Source organism: Phalacrocorax carbo, chromosome 1 (genome assembly GCF_963921805.1).
Source record: "Phalacrocorax carbo chromosome 1, bPhaCar2.1, whole genome shotgun sequence".
Classification (NCBI taxonomy): Eukaryota; Metazoa; Chordata; class Aves; order Suliformes; family Phalacrocoracidae; genus Phalacrocorax; species Phalacrocorax carbo.
This window is the reverse complement of record NC_087513.1, coordinates 66,996,729-67,008,023: the sequence shown is the minus strand read 5'-3', so window position 1 is coordinate 67,008,023 and position 11,295 is coordinate 66,996,729. Positions and strand designations below refer to the sequence as shown.

At 39.1% G+C, this 11,295-nt stretch overlaps 1 protein-coding gene across 1 annotated transcript in view; it reads right to left on the bottom strand.

Annotated features, from left to right (window-relative positions):
- Positions 1 to 546: 546 nt before the first annotated feature.
- IPO8 (importin 8) overlaps positions 547 to 11,295 on the bottom strand; it is a 50,865-nt gene continuing 40,116 nt past the window's right edge. The window contains exons 22-25 of the mRNA XM_064458028.1: positions 9,807 to 10,012; positions 8,100 to 8,348; positions 7,308 to 7,424; positions 547 to 6,593 (exon numbers count right to left, since the gene is read on the bottom strand). Of these exons, the coding sequence (XP_064314098.1) occupies positions 6,496 to 6,593; positions 7,308 to 7,424; positions 8,100 to 8,348; positions 9,807 to 10,012 (670 nt within the window). The 3' untranslated portion in view covers positions 547 to 6,495. The remainder of the gene's footprint in view (positions 6,594 to 7,307; positions 7,425 to 8,099; positions 8,349 to 9,806; positions 10,013 to 11,295) is intronic.

Below are 11,295 nucleotides of genomic sequence, written 5' to 3'. Positions count from 1 at the left end.
CACATTTGTTTAAAATTAATTCTGGGGTGTTCTTGCAAATAAGTTTTATGGCTGTATAAAGAGAGGCTATAAAATGAGATCGGGCTCCTCGGTAGGTGGCATGTTACATTTTTTTAAGAAATATTATTCCTCCCATATAAACGCACAACAGATGTAACATTCGACCTAAGCAATAAGATTTATTACTATTTTTAAAGCAAATTCAGCACAGCTTAAGAGAACACTGTACAGAATTCTTTAAGCTAGGACGAGGTTATTCTTGTCATCGACGCATGTTTTGCATTTGTCAATTCTTGCCCTCAAAGCCAACCCATAGTTTAGTATTTTAGGCATCTTACAGAGGTGATGATCCTGCAATTCAGTCTGCTAATGTAGCACATAGCGGTCTCCCTCTAGCCACTGCAGGCATGGGCTCATATCTTTGTTTTATAATATCAAAAGAAATCTGCATGGCCTCTTTGGTCTCTTTTTGAGCCGCAAAACATTTCAGGTGATTTACGTTAAGCGTACTACCAACAGCACATGCAATCAAAAGCAATTTTCACACATTGTTTGACAATGAAAAAAAAATTACAGCTGTGATCAAAGAATGGAATCTTGCTTATATTGTCTTATATTCATTTCACTACCTCATGCGCTTTTGTATAAATATTTATTGTTTCATATTTTCTTCAGAGGCCATAGTTCTCCTGTTTTCTAAAAATAACCTGCTTAAGCAGAGTCTTCTCCTTTCAAAGCACTGTTCTTCCTGTTGTGAAGTTCATTTACAAGATCTCTGTGCATGGAAAGTAGTGAAAGAGGGATATGTGCAACTTTACTAAAAACATGTTGAAAATATCTAAAAACAAGCAGCAATTCTTAGATAAACACATTCAATGGTAAACAGTCTGTGAAAAACCAATAGGCCTCCATGTTATGTGGTAATTTTGTTTTGCATACGTGCAAGAAACCTGTGAATTAAAACATACCTGAACATAATATTAAAATCTAATTTCAAGAAAACACTCATTTTTATTGCTCAACAGCTTCAACTATCAAGTAATTTTTCAGTTTTTGCATTTCACTTCATCTAACCTGGATGGTCCAGCAGGCAGCCCCTAACCAACACTCTCCGTTCACCTCAGGTGAATCCTGGAGCTGACACTGTTGTATTCACATTGCAGAAATCAATGCATCGGAAAGTTTATCTCCTTCCCCACCATGCACATATCCAAGCACTTAAAATTATGAACCTCTATACAGGCTATAAAGAGAATCCTAGCATTAATATGCGGCTTTCACATCACTTTTCTGATGTGGACAACTACCTGCTTGTAACCTAAATTGCTTTCTGATCCCAAGTCCAAAGCATTGTACCAAATTTGGGGCTGCCCAAGCACATTCTCTTCTTGGAGAAAGGCATGGGACAAAGTTCTTGGATGCTCCTCTAGAAGATCAAGGCAACATCGGGAACACTGCAGATCTGAGATCATATCAAACACATCACCTCAATTAATGGATGCTTTCCCAATTCATCAGAGCTACGTACGCCTGCAGATTCACTCTCAGCTGCTGTTCCCCAAAACTCTTTAGTCAAGGAGTGGTTCATCAGTTAGCTCCCTAGACATGGAGCACTTTAGGTAGCCCTTTTGTAGGAGGTATGCTGACGATCTTTAAGAAAGGCTGTAGCCCCAGTGAGTGTCTCCTGTTGGTGACTGCACATCAGCCAGGACAAGAGGTTCCCAGAGTTTTTAAAGGGATGCATTTGTTTTCTGCCAGAGAAAAACCACATGAAGCTTCTACCTCTCATTAATGGCTTAGGGTACTAATATCCATACAGATGTTACATATTCTATTTGAAAAGTATCTGAGTGCATCTGCAGTATTGGGATTAGTCCACGGGCCAGTGAATTTTCTACCTGTCTAGTGGACAAGTACGGCTTTAGTTCTCTCTCATTTTACACTGGTTTGGTTTTGTTGGTTTTACAAAAGTAGTAGCACTGGAGGAGGTGTCAAAAGCAAGACTCTTGGCCTGTTCATATATTCTCTTTATGATATGACTTTATGCTAAGACTTTCTGGTATCTGGAATAGCGTCTGCCTTCCTTTAACACACTGGGAACACCCGTCTCTACTGTATCACATCCGTTTGGGGTAAGATTTGACATCTGAGAGAAAAGAGTGCTATTTTCACTCATAAGATTAGGAAGTCAATAGCCATGCCTGCTGTATGCTTTGCTGCAATGAGGGAAATATTTTCCAGGGAGTCTCCTTGCCTGGAAACATTAAAAACCCACCTGGACGTGGTCCTGTGCCCCCTGCTCTAGGTCTACCTGCTCAAGCAGGGGGGTTAGACAAGATGATCTCCAGAGGTCCCTTCCAACCCCTACCAGTCTGTGATTCTGTGAAATACGATTCTCTCTCTCCAACTGCAAAGATACAGAGTCTCTGGGACTTGAAGAATGTCCTCAATCAGAGACAGAGACCCTCGAGGAACTGACCACCAGACTGTTAAATATCAAAAGATTGACTAGGGAGTACTTCAGAACTACGACTGAGTACTCCATTACATAAGGCATTTTTGCCTATCCTTTGAGCAAATTTCAGTTAAGGTGTGAGGATTTTGAAGTACCCATATTAAGAAGTAAATCACAGAAAGGCTTATCAAACTGCAGGCACAAGTGAAGGCTTTTTGTAGTTCTGTATTATCTGCAAATGTCAAATGGGAGACTTTGTTCTATAGATATAAATGCAATGGATAGGTAGCATTGCTTCAAGAACAGGATTTTTAAAAGAAATTGTTTCATTTTTTTACCTTTTCAGGTATTTTGAATATCCCCTGAAATATCTGATAACATAGTAGTTGGCAAATGGAAGGAAAGGAGGGAGGAAAAAAGGTTTAAAAGTATTCTGGAAACAAAAGACAGTTAATCATTGATGTTGTCTACAATTCCTTTGGCTCACAAAAGTTTCAAGACAGACTCTTGCCTTATAGTAAAAAATAATAGTAATAAAAAATCCTCTACTGTCCTACCTTCTCTCCTCTACAATGTATGATGGAATCCAGAGTCACGAACTGCCTGGACTTCACAAGCAAAGGGCATGTCCTAAAGCAGTTCATTTCGTGTCTCCCTGACACCCCGCAGGCAGCCTTTCCCCCTAAAGCAAAGAATCTCACAATATCATTTTGTGTAACATTCTTTGCATATTTGACTTATACTCCCAAAGCACATTTATTTCAATCAGACTGTGCACATGTGGGTTTTGGGGGATTGTTGGGGCTTGGGGTTTTTTAGCTTTTTCCTTAGCTTCATATTGTGCACTCTTCCTGGAGCCGGCCATTTTGATTAAAGATTTTGCTTTGTAATGAAAGCAAACCAAGTACTTCGACTTCGAAAGAGAGAGCAAAATGAAGTAGCCAAAACATGCGGTGATTCTTATTTTCCTTTCAAGAGTGACAAAACAGCATATGCATATCAATACTCTGGATCAGTTAATTTTATCTGAAAAAGCAGCTTATCATGTAAGTTTACATTTGCTATGATTATAACCTACATAATTTCCCATGTAAAGCCCCCCATGGTGCCCATACAAGTCACCTGCACACTTTGGAAACATGGGCATGGGGCAACATAGGCCACCAGTTATCAGCCTTTGTTTTATTTTACATTCATGATTCTCTGTACTTCCAATGGCAAATACATCATGTTTGGTTGGCCGATGCTGGTATCTGATATTCCATGATTACCTTGGCTTCAAAGTGAGACAGTAATGCACATTTGTGTTACTCTCCCTTTAATGTAGTTCAAAGCTGGACACAGCTCAGAAAGAAATCCCTAAAATCCATTACCTATTTATGATCATGTACAAATGGATATTTATCATGTTAAAAGAGAACCATATGTTAAAGTGGAGGCTAAAGCCCAATAAATCTTTTTGGATGAAAACCCTTTTCAAAAAAAGGAATAAAATAATTAACATTTGCTTTTGCCAGTAGAAACATTTGCTCATGAATCTCCTGGGAAGGGAAGGGCATTTAACCTTTTTACATGCCATCCCCTCAGACATCTCTGACCCCCACTGCAAAATAGACCACAAAGAATCCCGACTCCATGCTGCTGATTAAACCCCTTGTAAGAAACATCTGGATGAAATTTTCTTGGCAGTTGATTTGAAAAGTATACAAGAAGCAGAACTCGGGAGCAGCCATAGTTCAGCTGAGTGACACAAAGATGATGCTATGCAAAAGCAGATTTTGCCTTGTACACATTAACTCCTAAATATTATTAGCTTGTGACTGTGCAAGCAACCTCATTAGCAGAAGAAAAATAAATCCCACTTCTACTCTGCATGCCTGTGAAGAGAAGGCAAATGGGCTGTGGAAGAAAGCCAAGTCAACAATCTCATTTATTTTTTAATAAAATAATAAAGGGCTTAAACAGTTTACCTGCCTAATGCTTAACTTCAATTGTCAGGTAAGAGAGAAGTTGTCCATGTCCTTAACTTCCAAACATTATTTAAATTCGTGAAGGATTTCAAAACTTCTATGGTTTCTGAGAAACTCACCAACAAACTGGATGTAATGCCTTCCTACCATCTCAGTCAATACACCCCCAGGCCTACATTAGCAGAAGTGACCTATAATTTTCATGGCCTGATGTTCAAAATAAAGGATGTCCCAGCACTCTGCTGCTTATGCTTAAAGAGCCTGTCCAATGCAGCTCAGTGCACTGTTCCCTTTTGGAAATACAGACCCAGGAATTCTCAGTTTTCCATATGTACACCACACCTAAAAGTGAGACATTTTCACTGTCGCAGCAGTGAAAAACCTACACAAACCAGGCAAACTTTGCTCTGCAGTTGTTGGGGGTGGGGTGGGAAGCAGCAGCAGCGAACAGCACCAGAGAGTCTGACACAAAGGTGCAGGGAAAAGCAAAGTGGCGAGAAACCTTCTGCCCCGCAGCTGCCAGGCTGCAAATATTTCAGGGGATGGGGCAAGGAACAGGCAGAGACACTCTGGCCTTTTCCAGAAGCCAAGGCATAGAGCACTTCAGATTTATCAGACTGAATTATAATTACTCTGACATACAAAAAAATGAAAGCTTTAGCACAGTGCAGGGCCAGCAATCTGCAATTTGCTGCAGTCGTTTAAAATTTGATGGGGACTTTCCAGTTGGGACACTGCTCTAAAGAAATACATTATCAGTATGTGCTTAAAATCACTTAGCAAATATTTTTAAATCATAAAGAAATTAACACATAGAGACAAATTCTGGTCTAAAGATTTTATCTCCAGTCCAAACTTCACATTCTAAAGCACCCCTACTTATTTTGGCTACACCACTGTGATCCCAATAGATCTAAAGGAGGGGCACCTATTCAAATTAGTACTGCTATCAGTTTCTCATTTAATGAACATATTCACAAACACCTTGTTATATGTGTTTCAATTCATGAGCAACCAGCCTTTGAAATTCAGGAAAAAATCTGGAAGATAAAGAAATTTCAGCATGGGACAAGAACAGCCAAACGGAATGCAGACCAGAAATTCAATCACAGAAGAGTAAGAAGTAAGTTTGGAGCTGTTTTTCTTCTATCAAGATAAATAAAATATTGTAAATATTTTGTACCACATTATTCAGTACTACCACTGGAATGGTAATGAATGAATAAAACCAGAAAATAATTCTATAGAATCCCAAGTAAAATCCAATACTCATCGAAAATAGTGGAAATAAAAAGTTGTCACGTAGAACATCTACGTGCGAGGGCCACACCACTTGTCCAGGCAGGAGGTAATTCAATGTAGATTTAGGGTAACCACCTGCCACACATGCCATCATAACTCAAGAGACTTGATTTCATGTTTAAGAGAAATAATTTAAGACTAGTGCATCAAGGGATAATCTGCAATTTTGTTAAAACCCTTTGATGTAACCAGTGTATGCTTTGCAACTCGAACAGACACCTCCCTCTACACCTTTGGTCTGCACCAAATAGGAAAGATGAGATAATATTCTGAATCCAGCAATGTGTATGCAACCAACAACCAATTAAACTGAGTAGTAAAAAGCAGGTGACTGGAAAACATGGAACCAAGGCTTACAGTGTATCAAGAAATGTCCTTACACTTAGAAAATTATAATGCACTCCAAAATCCATTTGTTCAGGCAATCCATGTACAACAGAAGGCACTGTTATCCATATGAATCTATCAATTCTGCACAGCAAAAACCTGAGAAGTGCAACTCAGTAAGATGCAGCCTGGCCCCTCCCAGTCATTCATGTTCCTTGAGGACAAATGTTTCCTTTCAGTCCATCAAATTATAAAAACACCACAAGAATTGTACATTACAGTAGCTGGTTAGAAAGAGCATTCTGGTGGGGGAAGCACACTGCTATTTTCCAGGAAACCTTCAGCAGCATTAAATTACCCTCCCCTATCACTCAGAAGTCACGATGATTTCAAGAAAATGTAATGATGAGACCCTTCCCATTGACCTTTGCAGTTGATCCTTCAGTTGCCACCAGGAGTACTTCCAGCAAAATTAAATGCTGTGATCAGTCCTTTGCTGTCAAATGTGTAGCCACTTTGTTGTTCTATTGTCTTAGTCTCTAGAATTCAAAGAAAGGAAAGGATATGAAAAATAGTCTATAGAGAACGCTTTTGCCAGAGACAGTACAGCTCAGCTAAGAATGCAAAGTTGTGGAAGAAACTCTCTGTTGAGTCAAAATTTAATTCCCTAAATGCAGTTACAGTAATAAATTACACTCAGATTCTCTCTAAATGCACTCAGATTTTTCTCTAAATACATAAACGCACACACCTCTACAACAGAGCTGAGAAATTAATCCTCTACCGAGTCACTCTACACTACACTATTCTGCATGCTTTTTTATTACATCTGAATTTATTTTCCACGATGCAAGCTTTCTAAACATCTAAAACCCTACACTGACTGTGAAGGCAGTGTTAGCCGTTAAAAAGGTACAAAACTGTAAAACACAGGATAATCTACAGTAACCTTCATCAAATGGCTAGATATTGCCTGAAGTTGCTCTTCATTTCAAAAGTCAGATTGTGCAAAACTAATTCGTACCCTGTTCAAAGAGCAGCACATGTCAATGAGAAGGCAATTAATTAGAAGCAACAGTAATCTGTCTGAATAACACACATTTCCAGATAAGGGATAATATAAGTGCAATATTCTACTCACCCTTCTCAGGAAATGTTAATTAGCACAGAGATTTATTCTCTCTGTTGTTACAGGTTAGATGCGGTTCCAACATCCCTGCAACTGGTAAAAAGGCCCCAGAGAAGCGACTCACCTGCAGCATTTCGCCGGTGTTCTGCTAATGTGTAAATTTCCTGCAGCTGTTTCTTCTGATCCTCACTCAACGGTGCTGTCAGCGAATGGTACCAGGCTGCATCTCGGCTCTGCACCGCTGTCAGAACAGGAATGGATGAAAGGCGATTATCGGGTTGTGTTGCAAGTTAATTTCAGAAGAACAAAATGAAACACATGGAAGCCCTGGTTGGTTTTAAAACAGAATTTGCACTGCAAAACAGATTCAATATTCCTGTCAGTTTTCTTAGCACAGAATCCCAACTGCAATAGAGGCAATCCATTTTGGGGAACTTGATTACAACCTCTGCTTTCTGAAACAGAAATCTAACCACGTGGCTATTATTCATGGACAATGATGAAGTGAATCTTCTCATTTAAAACTCGTATCAAAACTAAAAGCAACAGGATTAGTCAAACAGAAAAGGGAGAAAATAATTTCTCCATTATGATTTTAACATCTAGAAAGTGACAAATATTTCTATATATAGGAGTCCCTCTGGTGACTGAGTCCCACTTATTTGGGCTGTGATTAAAAAGTTGGAAAGAGAACACGAAGAGAATCAATCTCTGGCTGTATGTGCTACCACTTGTTTTTTGCAGTACTTCTAAACCAAAAAAATCTCAGGGCTAACATTAGAAAGCAAGATCATATTTCCCAGCTTCAATAATCTATATTATTACTTGTAACAAAGAAAAGGGGTTTTCCTGGTGATGATCATAAACTTCTCCAAACTATTTCATCGTATCATTCTTTCAACCAGCAAAGACATACCTAAAAGTGCTTGTGTGAAAAACTGGTATTCATCAACTCCGTTTTCAAGGTCAAGAGGTGTGCTGAACCCTTCAAGAGCAGTCTCTTCCAAGGCGTCTTCATCCCAGTCGTCGTCATCATCGTCATCTTCATCCTCTTCCTCCCCACCTCCACCACCACCACCACCTCCTCCTCCTCCACCACCACCGTGGTTCTCTTGCATTGCCTGGCTCACTTCATTTGTCTCCTCTTCATCACTCGGTATCTCTTCTGCAAAAGCATTGATATGTTTTGTAAAACAAAGTTTTAAAAGTATCAGGAAACAATGACTTATGAATGAAGAACAATTAATAAATCTAGGATTTGGCTGGAAAGGGATCCTCTGTTAACACCCCTCCCCCAAAATCTCAGAAGAATTGGAAAAATGAAGATGTTAAAATGTTTTCTACATTCAAGATCAGTTAAACTTTTGTTTCTAAGCACACCTGGGGAATGTGAAACTGCCATCTTTTTTCTTCTTTCATTTATGCAGTCACTGTGCAATTATAGGATCCAAAAATTTTGAGGAAATGTGACGAAGTGTTCCATCACTGTGCTTTTTAAATGACGAACAAAGAGACTTGCATCGACTTCACAAATTGACACAAAACAAAAGAGAAAACCAGATGTAGACCAAATATGTGCCTGCTGTTCTTCAGAGTGCTCCTTTATTTGAACAAACTTGAAACAGCATCTTTCACTTAGCTTTACCTTCCATTTTTCTTATGAAACAACTGTTACGTTCTGAATTAAATGCAACTCCAGCATGCAATTCTAAACACTGCTATTTCTTACTGAAGGAAAAATATTTCTGACTTACAACCAAGATAAAGAAATCCCCCCTCCAATTCCAAACCTTCAGCTCTTCCTGTGTTAACAGGTTAGAAAGAATAAAGATGACTATACCTGCAACAAGCAGGGACTGAACCACAGGACAGAGATTTGAAAATCACTGTGCTGTTTCCATACTGTATTCCCATGCACTGAGAAGAATTCTGTAATTCCATTACAAAACAATCATGTGTGAAATTTGAGTGGATTACATAATCTGCTTACATCCAATCTAATTATCAGACCTCAAACCATCTATCTCCTGTTCCAAGTGAAATACAGCCACACAAATCTGCCTGCAATGCTGTTTAAAATTCACTCCCCACAATTCCTTCCGCAAGGCATTCTTTGATGTTTTTTCTCTTCTGGCAGACACAGCAGTAAGAGGTCTGTCTACTCCAGGAACTTCAGCTGTCTCAAACCTCACTTTGCAAATCACTTTCAATTTGGACAAAGGAGACTTCCTAGCGTTTCCTTCAAAGTTCAACCAAACAGGTCTTTCAAATAGTTGGGTACTACAAACAGCTTCTTTCCAGGAATGAAGAGTATAACCAGTGCAGTCCTGGCAAACTCCTGCTGCCTGTGTGAGGAGATGGAGCACGTTCACAACCTGGGAGAGTGGACTTGCAGGTTTTGTTGTTACTCTTATACCAGTACTATCCTTTCACAAAGTGTTAGCTGTTAGACATTTTGATTACATTTTGGGAGGAAAAATCAATTCCTAAGATGATCTTTCAAGCACCCAGTAAGCTGATCTATTTTCAGCAGCCTAATGAGTCTTAAAAACGAACTGCAATTTCTTACCCCCTTTAAATTAAATCCAGACAAAATCCACAATGTGAAAAGGGGAGATTTTACCATTATCTTCTGCAACGTGTTTTTCATCTTTAGCATGATCTTCATGTTCTGTGAGTTCTCGTGAGGCGCAAACTTGTTTTAAACCCAGGAAGAGGAGGAGGATTGAAGGGACAATCTGGGCAGCCACAGCATCCACTGCAGGCGGTCGGTTCTGCAATTCCATTAGGATGCTCAGTCCTATTATACACATCTTCCTGTCATGGAGTCTGAAACAACACAAACACACTTGTTAGACAAAAACCAGATTTTCACTGCAAGGGTATGTACAGAGCACTTAAGTCCCGGTGCTTGACATGGCAGAAGACAACATCACAAGAGACTATGTTCAAAGTCTATGTTCAAAGCTCCTAAACACATTATTTCCCGTGTTCTGAATGAGAGCTCCCCACTGGAAAGTACTTGTCCAATAACAATGAAATACCTTTTAAGCACTGGTCAAATTCCTGGAACAACTGTTTCTGATGACCAAATGTAAAGTTTGTAATGCTAAATAAATAGAATTAATAATTATGCAGAATATCTTGTCTTTAATAAAGCATTTGATACAGATTATCATCATTAAATAGGATGGAAAATTAATTTGCCTTGGCTTCAACAGCAGTACTGTTGCAGGGACTGAAATTAGCAAAAAGACTATTAGTGAAGCGTAATGATAAGCAGGAATGCACTGAATTGCCCGGTGCATTTATGGAGTGCCACAGGGCTAGCTGTATTTAAACATGTTTATTAAGAGTCCATCAGAATGGCTGTATTATACATCCAATTTCTGATACTAACTTGAGACACATTACATATATAACTGAAGGAAAAGAAAATTACTAAATTAGTAGCAGAAAGATTTTATGTGACCATAGCCAGGAAACTAGGTAAGAGTGTATGCTCTTAGAAATAAGAATTGACTTTCACTTCCAGAAATAGAAGTTATTTGCAAACAAGACAGGGGAAAATTCTCTAACAGCCTCTGCAGATACTCTTTGGTTCTCCTTTACTGGAAACACCAATAGTATTCAACTCCTCTCTAACATCGCGGTATTTTGGTATTAAGAGCTTGGGAGGAACTTGTTTTGTTTGAACTATTCAATTTGATGCCAACAGCTTCTGTGCAAGCCTTCTGCGGGACAAGTAGTTCCAGCAAGAAGGTTCAGCAAGACAAGCTAACCTCCAGAGCTGGCAGAAAATGGCCATCCTCCAGACTCTTGGTAGATACTTCCATTACTGAATCAGTTTTACTTTGGAATGAAGAGGATACAAGTTGAGAGATAAGAAACTAATAAGATGTGCACCACAGACTGCAATAAAGCTTACAGGGGAACAGCCAGCTCAACCCACCACTTCAAAAATTGCTTAGAAATACAATTTTAGAAGTGCTTACAATTTCATTACCAAAGATCCCATATAGCATGCTACTGAACTATAATATTCTCTAAGTAATACAAGTGATCATGTATTACAGCTTTCTGAACTTTACAAGTGCTTAAACAAGGCTGGG